The sequence below is a fragment of the Carassius gibelio genome, chromosome A18 (assembly GCF_023724105.1).
Source record: "Carassius gibelio isolate Cgi1373 ecotype wild population from Czech Republic chromosome A18, carGib1.2-hapl.c, whole genome shotgun sequence".
Classification (NCBI taxonomy): domain Eukaryota; kingdom Metazoa; phylum Chordata; class Actinopteri; order Cypriniformes; family Cyprinidae; genus Carassius; species Carassius gibelio.
Window position 1 is genome coordinate 21543369 of NC_068388.1, and position 13304 is coordinate 21556672.

At 36.2% G+C, this 13304-nt stretch overlaps 1 protein-coding gene across 1 annotated transcript in view; it reads left to right on the forward strand.

Moving 5' to 3' along the window:
• The window catches only part of LOC127933852 (nectin-1), a 94889-nt gene that overhangs the window by 65397 nt on the left and 16188 nt on the right, over positions 1-13304 (forward strand). The window contains exon 5 of the mRNA XM_052530877.1: positions 2726-2877. Coding sequence (XP_052386837.1) covers positions 2726-2877 — 152 coding nt within the window. The remainder of the gene's footprint in view (positions 1-2725; positions 2878-13304) is intronic.

Genomic DNA, 13304 nt, shown 5'->3' on the forward strand with positions numbered 1-13304 from the left:
GTCAGGCTAGCTGGATTCTTAAAGAAACATAGTAATGTTTTGAAAGTGTCACAATGTTTCTTTTTTCAGTACAGAATATTTTCTCTGTATACAAGGTTACAAGAAAGTATTTTAACAAAACAAAAAACAGTGTGCACACTGATAAGGCTGCTCCCAAGGAATTTATTGGTACAACGTTTCGACCATCAAGTCTTCGTCAGGCACTGACCTTTGTTCATATTGTTCTTATTTTTTTGTCCTGAATCTGAGCCTTCGGATTTTTGGAATATGCACGTCTTTTTTTTTCTTTTTTTTTTTACTTACAAGAAAGCATTTTAACATAAAACATTACACACTTCAGCATTCAAGTTTGCCATCAGTCTGCTGTGAACTAGAAATGGCAAGGAGGTGCACTGAAACCAAACCCTGTTCTATTTTGTCTCATTCAATATTGCATTTCATTCATAAATACTGTTAAAATACGGAAGTCGATTCAACTTCGCAACAAGTCTAATTAAATATTCTCAATGAAATATTCCATTTCATTCTGAAATATGTTATGATACTTTAAGATCATTGAATCTTTGCAACAAGTCAATCTCAATTTCCCGTTCACAGTTTTATCCTTAAAGCAGCCAGTCTGTTCTGTAACCGTTTGATGCAAATCGCACAAAATTGGAAAGTCCTGTTTTGATCTGGGAAGCTCTAATCTGATTGGCTGGCTTTTTGTAACTATCATACAACTATTTAAGATGAGCTTTCCTTTAATGAAACTGTGGACTGCGACTGATCGCTTTAAGTGTCATACAGACAGTGGGTGATTCTTGGCTGAAATAAGCAACTATTTGGGCCAGACTTTATGCCGAAACTCAAAGTCTGGCTAAGCGCGGCTATACGAAATATAACTCCTATTTCAGATTTCACATTGAAATATGATGTGAGTACTCAAACACATTCTCTCTCACACACCTACACACACACTTTCAGTTTCAGATTTGCGTTAATTTCCCAGATATCAAAACATGCCAGAGAGATTCTTACCATAAATATGTCATAAAGCGAGCAGAACAGTCACAAACACTCAGACTCAGAGTTTATCTTCAGAAAGTTCGTTGTGACATATTTCCTTAGCTATCTCTCCTCCCGTCTTCTATCTGCTGGATCTTATCAGATTTCTTTCCAGCAGTCAGCATTTAGGGAAACACATTATACCTTCTGCGTTTTGGGGCTGAAATCTGTCTCACAGGCCCTGTCCTCAAACAGGTTATGAATATTACAGGAACAGTTTAGAAAGAAAACAGAAAGCACACACACATTTGGAAAAACAATAGTGGTGTGTGTTTGGTGAGGGTTATATGCTTTGTAACTGAACTTTTATTAGTCATTGCTCTGCTTTGCATCATACCCAATGACACCATTTATAAAGTGATAAAAGACACAATTAACAATTCATCCATGAAGTACGGTATACTATTGTTTTTTAGCATAACTTCATACTGCGTGCACTTTAAGAATTACATTTTAGAATGTTGTTCATATATTTAGACATACTTAAGCCAATTATTTCATTTTATGATATGTTTGCAAACATTTTAAAACATGTAAAACATTGTCAGTATTTATAATAGAAATGCCTGAAGGTGGCTAATATTGATGCTGTTTTAGTTCTATTTACTTTATGCCACCACAATCAAGTGAAGAAATACGGAATATCAAATTTGGCAAGTCTGAATATTACAAATTGGGTAATATGAAAATTAAATCAATGTAGCAATATGCTATTTACGTCACATTAATATAGAATTTAAATAATGTTCATTGACAGTTGTGTGTAATGCGTTGAGACTCATCCAAATAGGATCAAAACTAGGCTTATTATAATTCATCTTATTGTTCACAATGTTTATGCGTGTTCTGTTTTGCTCTGACTGAGACTTGACCTTATTTCTACTATGCTTTCTACTCTCACCCTTTGTTGACCTGAATAAATGGTGTGTTTTATTGTTTGGATGCTATAGTGTACTAGCGAATGGACTGTTTATATCTCTTGCTTTGAGAACACTACCGTTTGAAGGTTTGAAAGGTTCTTATAAAGAACACCGCCAATCAACCAGTCCCTGAAAGATATGGCAGATCGGGCGTCATTGAGATGGAAGGAAAGGAACTTGTTAAGTAGGAACAAGATGATCTGAGGTTGTCTGGTGGCTGGGGGGGCATCGTTATACTGATCTCTGATGAGAAGCAAAGAGAACATCTGCCACAAGAACATTTGTTCTTCTTACAACTTTAGAGGAACGGGGCAGGTCTAGACTCGCAGGGCAGCTGAACCACGAAGAGTCCAGAATTAGGACAGTACAGTTACAGTGTGAGAGGAGCTGCATAGTAAGTCAGACTCCACATTTTTCTTGGGATCCAACTTCAGGCGCAGCAGCCCAGAACTGAAAGAGTGGCAGCATAACAACATACATATGTTTTCACCATTTCAAATCACTCCTTCTTTCCTGGGGCAACATTCAGGTCTGTAAGGGCCTGTTCAGTCGTTATGTTGTACCACCCTTCACGTCTGTTGGTTTGAGATGTGCAGTTCTTGAAGTATGCTTGGTATGTTTGGTTTGCTTAAACACAATAGATTGAATCAGTCCTCATAGTAACAGTTGATCTTCTGATCCGGTGTTTTCTCCCACCCAGTTTCCATACGGGTCAACAGAAAAAATAAATAAAAATGTTATCTGTCTGTTTTTCTCAGGTTGAATGGATCCCTTCCCAACAACATTGAAATCAAGAACAACACCCTGTTCTTCAAAGGCCCGGTGACCTATGAGTTTGGCGGTACATACGTCTGCGATGCAACCAATAGCATTGGCACACGCTCTGGACTCGTAGAGGTCAACGTGACGGGTAAGTTTTGGATGTTTATCTGACATACTGTGTGCGTGTGTTGGTAGTGGGCGAGCTTTAACCTGGGCCCAGGCGATCAGGTGATTGTAGCTCCAGAAATGTGAGTTTTATAGGAGTTGAGCAGTAAAAAGAGCTGTGAAAAGAAAATCCTTTATTTTGCAATCTAATTTACAATTTCAACGAACACTCTTCGTCAAACACAGATACGGTGGCTACAAAAAGTATTTAAACACTTAAGCCAAGGTTTTTTTTTTTTTTGTTTGTTTTTTTTATTTCTGATGCGACGAAGCACTGATGATCGCTGACGAATAAATACATTTTAAAAATAAGTAAGAATGGACGAATAAGCAAACAAACAAGCAAACTTTTTTTTTTTTTAACAAAGTTATTTGTTCTTGTTTTTCTCCAGAAAAGTATATTAATATTTATATTTTATAATTTTATAATATTATACTTTTTTTTATAACATTTTCAATTTAAAAAAAATATATATTTAATAAATGTATATTCTCCATAAAGTATATTCATTTGTTTTATTATTACAGCCAGGACTGTCAATGAAATAAATACATCACAGATCATTTCAAAAATATAAAAAAAGAAGAAAAAAAAAAGAAATAGCAATTGATATATTTAATTAATTTTATATTTATATAATGTAGATCTAAGTTATGGAAGTTGTCCTCCTACCTATCTGTACAACCTGGTGGTAAAGAAGAAGAAACTGCTGTCATTTCCTTTTCTTTAATTTCTCACAGTCACGTCACACATCAGGCTATGCTGCCAGCAGCCACAATATTCACTCACACGCAGACAGATGCCGAGATTCAGAATAAAGCGTCCTGTCATTTTCTCCCCAAAATAACATCACAGTTTTGCTGCCTCTTTAGTATTGATCACAGGCACTTTGCAACAAACTCACATTTCTCCAAGCTACTTTCACCTCCCACATCTTCACCGTCTTCTCCGCCTTTATTTAGGTGAAAACAAGAACTACAAACGAAAACAGAGCCAAACTGGAGCCGTTCCTCTGCCTTCACTCTAATTGTCATATCAAAGACATGTACTTCACTTTTCAAGCTTTGCAATACATTAAAAACAAATGACAGTAATGAAAGGAGGTGATTCTGCTCTAGATTGCTGAGCAGAACCCCAAATTTGGTCCAATATTTGAAGAGTCTGGAGGCTTCTGCAGTTTTGTTCTGATAAAAGCCTGTACGCCTCAATCTTTACTTCAACGGGGAGCTTCTAACTTGCAGAGCTTTGCATGCTGGAGCCGACAGCTCGGCTTTTCTCCGTCATTGCATTAGTTTGTGTGGGTGGGTGTGTTTGCGTGTAAACTTTCAGACCTTCCTCATCCCATCGCGTCTCGGCTGGCGTTTCTGGTGATGTGACGCGGATGTCATCTCATTCCGTGGCAGGTTTTGATGATACACTCCGCAGGGATGGGCAAACCATTAATGGAAGGCTGATACTGAATGAGGAGTGGTAAAAATATTCTGCAGGCAGGAAATTTCTGCCGCTGATATGTATAGAGCTCCTCTGCTTTGGATCGTTTTCAAATGGCAATGCAGGGAATGGTGAGAGTTCAGCAATAGGTCACAATATGAGTTTATAGAACTTTGCTACTTTGCAGCACATTATATATATATATATACACACACAGACATACTGTTAGTATAATCCAAAAATCTCACTTAAGGTCATGGTACACATGTCTTTTGCTGTAAAATATTTTCTTATTTTTAAAACTTTCATTTTGTCAGTAATATTTCAAGACAAGCACTGAGGCAACATACTTCATTGTTTACAATAAGTATACAAAAAGACAGAGCTTTGATCATAAAACTAAGCATTAAAATACCATCTTACTAAGATATATTATTGGGAGATATAGAGTGACAGCTGATATTAGTATGCATTTTATGTACATAGTCTGCTATATATCTTATATCAGAATTGTATCTTATTTTTTGGCCATATCAGAAACTATATCAACTTGCATGTTTTTGCTTGAGCCCCTGAATGTTTTTCCCCTCCTTGATTTTAAGCTTCAAATTGTCTTATATGATATGGTACTGCAAAAATGCATTTTGAAGGAAAAAGAAACCACATTTTTGGAAGTAGAAAACGAATTTTGTTAGTATACAGGCAGCTAAAATATTATTACAATTATTATTAGTTTTGTTTTAGTTCATATTGAGATATCTGCTATTTTATAGAATGGGAAATCATGGACAATTTTGAGATATCGTTGAGATCTCTTCTGAGCATGCATGTGAGATTATTCTCATAAAGTTGTCCGTCTCCTCTCTCCTTCTCGCCCTCCAAAGGTCACCAGCAGAGCATGCACTGAAAGCCTTATTTGTTCTTTCCGACCTCTGTTTGGCAATGCCTGGGGATTGTTTCCGCATTGCATGTGCCCATTTGATGATAGATCCCCCCTCTAGGACAATGTCTATCATTTGATGGATCATTCCATCCGGAGGTCGTTGAACCTCTGTCTCTCTCTCTCTATGTTTGTGGGAGAGCTCACAGATATTGAAGTATCAGAAAAGTATAAAAACTTATGAAGAGATATTGTTGGTGTGATGTGTTTCATATGCATGTAATTTTTCGCAAAACAAACATAGGTCATATTTTTGTAGTCAGTGTAAACACTGGTGTCCAACACGTCAACTTCTGGCTCAACCAGTGGCGTGAGTTCGAGGCTACCTGGCTGACTGAAAAATGAACAATGTGTTTGGGGAATGTACAGTAGTTTTGCCTTACAGTGTCTTAGGACACACTGCGGATTTAAATATCCTATACGCTCTGTTCATCTGCAGTGTTGAATCTTTCAGTTTCATCATGCCTGTTTTATGAGTTCATTATAGTTTTATTTGTAGTCACAACTTACATGGCAGCAGCTGTTCTCCCTTTACGACTCCATATTAATCTCATTCACATTCCTGTGAGTATTTCATTAATAACCGAGACTGAGATGTTCGGCCTACGCACAGTGCATTGAGGACTGGAGTCCTTAAAATCTACATGAATTCAAAATGAACCCTATTTACTTTCCTAATTCACATTCCTGGTCTTATTCTGCTTGTTTCTTCAGTCCTAAAAATGTTTATGATTGTTTCACTCTTAATATGTCTCTAATATGCATTTTACTCTAACATGTCAACAAAAAAAACCTGTCTTTATCCAATGTTCATATTTTTGTTCTGAAAATATAAGAACATTAGAGCATATGTAATAAGATAATGGCTTATTTGCATATTTAAACATAACATTTCAGAAAACATGTAATGCAAAAAAAGTTTGCATTACTTAATGTTTTCAGTTAACTTGTTAAGTATGTATGTGTGTCTGCATGTTTATGTGTGTGTGTGTGTGTGTGTGTGTGTGTGTGTGTTGACCTGGGGTGTTCTGCATTCAATATGAGATAATAATAATAATTCTTAATACACCTTCCAGATCTTATTGTGCTTGATTCATCATTATTTTTGGCTAAAGTTTTGAATCTCTCTTACTTTTTGATCCTCCAACCATCTGGTTCCATTCTGGTGTGCAACAACCATTTCACTCATGCCCGATGGGTAAAACCAAGTTATGCCCTACTAATTTTTATTGTTGAATATCTTAACTCAGGTTGCAAAAGTAAAATGGGTTGCAAGCAGTTGACTTTAAAGTGAGATGGCATAATTCAATCGCGGTCAGTCCAGGATACAATGCGAACCCTCCTTGACTGTCTGTAAACTGCTGCAGCTCTACAGCCCCTGTAATTTGGTGCCACAGTCTGCATTGCCAAACGAGATGGTACTAAGGCTTTTCCATCTGTCCTTATCATTGCTAGAGGGAAACGTCTCCACTGAAGAGCACATATGGGCTATTACAGCCTCATTCTCACAGTAAGAGTGGAATTATATCACTGGCAAAAAGCAGCCCACTAAAACACTGTAAAACAGTGTTCTGCGCTCATTTAGTTCCACTCACATCGCCAATGAAAAAGTGCAAGAACTTAAGCCTCCACATGACCAACTTCTCCAGTATTGCAGCATTGAAGGAATGGCAAAGAGAGAGTGTGTGCCAGAGGGGCGCAGCTTACGCCGAGCAACACATCTCCGCCGCAGTTTCTTGTGAACTGCATAAGCGGTTGTCCATTGTTTGCCTGCCTCCACCTGGGAGAAGGAGAGTTTGTGTCTGAAGCACATGGCGAGGCTGGCACGCCTTTGCAGAAGCTTGCAACAGCTGCAGGACTGTGTGGAATTACGATTGTGAAGATGAAGCTGTTGAGATCTCAAAGAGAGAGAATCTCAGCTCTTCAACAGCTGCGCTCTCTTTCTCATTCATGCTTTGTGTTTCTTTTGCGTGTGATCAACATGCTTTTTCCCTCTTTTTACCAGTGTTAATCCAGTCAGCAAAAATTGCTGTCAAAAATGTTCTGACGTCGTTTCGTTTTTCATTGTTTTTAGCAATATTAATTAAAGATAAGATGAAAAATCTGTCATAATGACAATACAATTAATTTGAATGGAAAAATATCTTTAAAATTAATGTAATTAAGTAATGTTTATTTTTTATTTATTTTTAATAATATTGAATATATCTTAAATATAAGTTAATGCATTAATATCTACACTGCTGGACAAATGTTTTAAGAAGTATGTTCACCCAGGATTCATTTATGATGAAAAATACAGTCATAAACGTCAGAACGTAGAAAAGTCATATTGTGAGCTATTATTACAATTTAAAATAACAGTTTTATATGTCAATATATTTTAAATGTAATTTATTCCTGTGATGCAAAGCTGAGTTTTCAGTCATTAATCCTGTCTTCAGTCTCATATGATCCTTCAGAAACCATTCTAATAAGAAACCATAAGATAACCCCAAGAAAACATTCTGCTTTGGTGTTTAAAGGTACCATAGAATGCAAAAATCACTTTTGTAAGGTGTTTGAACACAGTAGTGTTTCCACAGTGTGAAAACAACCAGCCTATAATGGTAAAATCCACTCACTCATTGTTTTATAACTCCAAAAAAACAGTCTCTCCACATGAGCAGTGCATTCTATGCCACCTTTAATTATTGACAATCTCTAACTTGATTGCTTCTTCTTCTTCTTATAATCTTTTTTAAGTTATTATTATTATTATTATTATTTTTTTTTATTTTTTATTTTTTTCCCCTTCAGGATTCTTTGATGAATTTAATGGAATAATGAAAAATATAATTTTAAATCATGTTGTGTCATTGTCTCAACATTGATAATAATAAGAAATAATTTACCAAATCATATGAAAATACAACCTGGAGTAATGGATGCTGAAATATAAATAAAAATTTTGTTTAAATTGTAGTAGTATTTCATATTATGAATTTTTACTGTATTTTTGCTAGAGGAATTAAACATTATGTTTAAATCAAGATATTTTTATACACTATAGTTAAACATTTGCAAAATTGTTGCACATAACTTTAATCTTTTTCTTTCTTATTTTTTAATTTTTATTTATTTATTTTTTTACTGTAAAAATATGCCACGTGAGTCAGAGTGAAATCAATAAAGAAAATATTCACTCAATTTAAGATTTATTTTCAACAAAAAGACACAGACTATGAGTAATATTGCATTAAAATGAATAGTGCCTTCATATAGTCCCTCTGGCTCTCTCTCTTTCTGTGGTTTTCCTCTGGAATTGAATTGGCATTAGGCACTGGAAGGCTCAGTGAAAGCGTGTGCTGATGCTTCATAAACTTCAAACGCAATCTCTCTTCTCCCAAACAGCTATGGACAGGCCTTGCTGAGGCCAGGAAGATTTTTTATTTTTTTATTTTATTTTATTTTATTTGCCCTGCTTCTGACTGGATTATACTTAACATTCAGCAGGGCAGAATGCAAAATAAGGGTGTCATCCAAATAAAAAACACATGAAAACAAGTGACTATGCAGTAGCTGTCTTTCGTACTGGTGAACATTTACCCAAACCCTGTGGTCACTAATGCATTCCATATGACCTGTGCTCTGCATGCATGGAGCGACTGCATTCGCTGCCCAGACATGGAGTAATAAACAACTGGCTCCATTGAAATTCACCTCGTCAGACGCGGTTGTGCTGCACACAATCGAATGGAAATCTACAAACCGGGTATAGTAGATTCCACTAGATATACTGGGTTGAATCTCAAGTACCCCGACCCACCCCAGAGCATATTGATTAAAAATCTGCTTCAGTGGACGATACCCTTTCAAAAAGCTCTGAGGAGCTGTAATTTGTCAAGTTGTTTGATCGCTTGTCTCATGCGCTGTAGATTAACAGTAGTGCTTTGACAAAGCTCTTCAGAACTGAATCTTTCATCTTATATCTCACGCTATCTATCTCTCGCTCTCTTACTCTCTGGAGATTTGAAGATAAGTGGAGTGAGTGCTTTATAGCTGAAGTTGAATGCATGAGGAGTGTTAAACAAGGTAACGCTAGGTTCGTTTTCAGGCCCCCTTACAGTGCTAGCAGTTTCCTTAATGTCACAATAAGGGTTATCAGTAGGGTAGTTATTGTGCTTTTTTTTTTTACACACTGTAGGTTTATTGTTGAATGTAGCCACAAACTTTGAAGCGTTTCACGCTGTTAAACATTTCCAGCATTACTACTCAGGAAAAACGATTCTGTTCATTGAACATGTTGACCTTTTGTGAACACTATTAAATAGCCTGGAAAGCATGTCTTAAGCAGGTTTTCCTTGACACACCGAGTGTGAGGAACGTGAGACAATCGCAGCCAATCAGTTAGATATTTTATATGTAATGTACAGTTATAAGGAAAATAATTTTGATATTTTACTATAGACTCTAGAAATATTGAAGGTGAAGGAACAAAATCATATGCAAAAACTTATTTTGTTTTTCACTTAATTTCTGCTTTGGATATGAGGTTACAAATGAATAAATAAAATCAGACAAAACACAAAAAGAATAGTGAAAACGCAAAGTAACATACAAACATATGTAATTAATAATTGACACTCTTGATAACTTGCCCTCACTTTTATGTATGCAAAAAATGCACAAGGACTTGCCTGAATATCAGTGAAATATTGATTAAAAAAGTAAATAAAACAGTTATGAAAAACAAAACAAGTGATGCAACGGCAGTGTAAATGGTAGGATCAAAAATATCAAACACTTGTTTTGAGCAACATATAATAATATTAATAATAATAATGAATTTTGAAAAATGAAAAAGTAAGAAGTAATACAAAAATATCAGATATTGTAATTAAAGCATTAGACTGGTGAGAACTTGCCCCGACCTTTAAATGTATAAAAAAAAATAAAAAAATAAACACTAAAATATTCCAACCATCTATAAAATGCCTAATCTGTTATCTTTTCCACTGGAATTTTTTTTTTTTTTTTTTTTTTTTTTCAAGGTCAGGCTCATTTGCATTATATACGTGTATGCTTCCTATGACATGCATTTCCTTCAGCTTTGTCTATTGAAATTGCTTGAAGTCTAAAATTTGAGGAAGCGTTCAGCCTTCAAGAGATTCCTTAATCAGAAGAACCGTGGGACCTGTAATTAAAGAAATGAATGAGGAGATGTATGTGTCCTTTCAAACTGTGTGTTCAGTTTTTGTGTGGGAAGTGTTGGAGACCGCCAGTCTCATCTGTGTTGACAGTGAATAAGAATGAGTGGTGTAAGATGGGCCAGTAATTATCTCATTACCGTGCCTGAGAAAGAGAAGAGGGCAAGTGTGTGGTTCTTTCCATCTGCTTTCTCTAAATATTTCTGTCTTCTCTTTCTGTCTTTTCCTCTGTCTCTTTTGTTGATCTAAACCTCAGAACTACTCAATAAATAATACTATGACTGTTTTGACCCTTTCTATTCTCAAGATGTGAGAAAAATAATTTTTTAATGGTAACATTAAAATTGTAGTGATTAAAAAACATCTCAAATTAATTGAAATAATTAAACCCATATAATTTAATTATGATTTATTAAAAGTTTAACAAAAAAAGGCATTTATGGGCCATTCTTTTTCCCCCAAATTCTGTGTTTTTATTTGTCTGGGTTCCATTGTAATGGTTTAATTACATTTTGAGTAATTTTACAATAATTGAGCCCTATGAAGTGTGTATTCATTCATTAATTATTTATTTATTTCCAAAAATTGTTGTTTAATTTTTGTCAGGATTTATGGATTAATACAAATATATTATACAAAAGTTTCATCAAATTACACTGAACTTTTATTTTGACGTGTTGCTTTGAAAACCTTCTGTGCTTTTATCTGACTATAGGTTTATCAAATTAAATGGTGAAATGGTGAAGTCCCTTTGAATTTGTCTGCAGTGGACAAAACTGTGTCACTCATTCACACAGAGATGCTCAGAACATACATACTTAATGCCTTTTTGTGCTTTAATATTCACAAACACTAGTCCTTATGACGATTTGATTAAGTGTATAGCCCTAAAAATGTGCCACAGCCCATGTTATTCTACATTATTTTGAATTCTATTTCCATCGCAGAAACCGATGGGGCACTAGTTTGTAATGGCATAATGGCGAGCAAATCACGACAGTTTTCATTTCTGGGTGCGCATCCATTTAGAACGATTCACTGACGCTCTGATCTCTCACACGCTTCAGGAAGGCCCACGATGTCACCTGTTTGTAGACGTGTTGCACAACATGGGTTAATGTGGCATTGGTGACTTAGCTCCCCTCGGTTTAAAAAGCCAAGACCGCTTAGCTCAGTGCCGCTACACGCCGCTGACAACTGTTCACGCTCGCCTGAGCATGCAATCCCTCACACCACGACCAGAAAATGAAGCTCAAAATGAGAGGAAGAACCAGAAGGAGAGTAAAAAAAAAAAAAAAGGCTGAGGGAAGTTAGAAGAATGCCCACAACAAGGTGAAAATAAGATGAATAAACCATAGCCACACCAACAAAAGTATAAATAAATAAAGGAAGACTTGTTGCTGGAAGAAACGCATGAGTGGACCCAATATTGGGATCCGTTTGAATAAAATGGAAATGTAAACGAGTCCTTGAGGCATGAGGGTGAATGTAGAGACGGGGTGTTTACTGGCTTTTATGTAAGTGGCTGAGTCAAGGTCTGGCGTCTCCCTCCTCTTCGTTCGCTTCTGTCACATATTCTGTCCTCCCAGGCTTGACAAGGGAGCAAACTGTGAAGGATGAAGAGGAAGAGAGCAGCAGACAGCAAAACGGCAAAAAAAAGTGAAACATGACACAAAGAAAAGGCAAGAGATAGCTTGGGATATGAATTGATAAGAAACCATTTGAGAGGCATTTCATTTGCATGAAAACTTCAGGGCTTTTAATATATCGATAGCCTCCGCTCACATCACACAGGCTTCATTTGAAATCCGTTCACGCTGCGATTCGGAGCAAAGGGCTGATTCGCCATACACAGCTCCAATTATACAAATCCCAGCGAGTGTAGAGCTGCTCGCACACACGAGGAATTATGATTCCTGCTGTTCTTATGTCCCATGAGGAGGACATCGCACTCGTCAGCTGTCACTATTTATGTTGTTAATAAATACATATTTCTACCTCAGGGTGAAAATAAATCAAATTGAATTGCATCTTTATCATAAATCAGTGCTTAATATTAGGGGTGTGACGGTTAGTATATAACCGTGAGACCGGCGGTTATAGTTGAACACCGTCATTAGAATTCTATAACCGCCAAAACCGTGTCATTAAAATATTTTTTACAAACATTTTTTATCAAAAATTATTTTCATTTTTTAGATAGGATCATAAGATGCACAATATATTGGGAGACATGGTTTTTACCACTTAATGAAGTTTTGTAAATCGTCAGACATGATATTTACCACTTCATAAAATTTTGCTTTGTAGAAAACCTTTCTTAAAAACGAATTTCGTTTTGTACAAATTTTATCTTAATTTTAATAAATGTTTCATCAACCAATTGCATGTATTTTGATAAATAAAAAGCAAATATAGCAGACAATGATAACCGTGACATGGAAGCACCAGCGCGCCGCGTTCACTTGCACTGCACTGTGAACTAGAGCACATCTCATCGTAAATGAAACTCAGCGTAGGCCTATGCTTCATACATTAGCATTAAATATCTTTGCTGCATCCTTTCTAGAACAGACAATGGCTTTTTTTTGCGGCTCGCATCAGCAAAGCATTGCATCGCAAAACAATCAGTGGATGGCGGGCGGGTGCGGCTTTGAAATTTGCTCAAAAAACGTTGGTGCGGATGATGAGTTTTGTGACAGATCTCCTTAATAAATGGAGGTCTGAAATCTCTGCGCCTTTACCGATCAGAGTGGTTATGAACCGTCACATTTGACTCACGTCATAACCGTCATCACCAATTCTGAAACCGGCACACCCCTACTTAATATCTTAAAATTACAAATGTA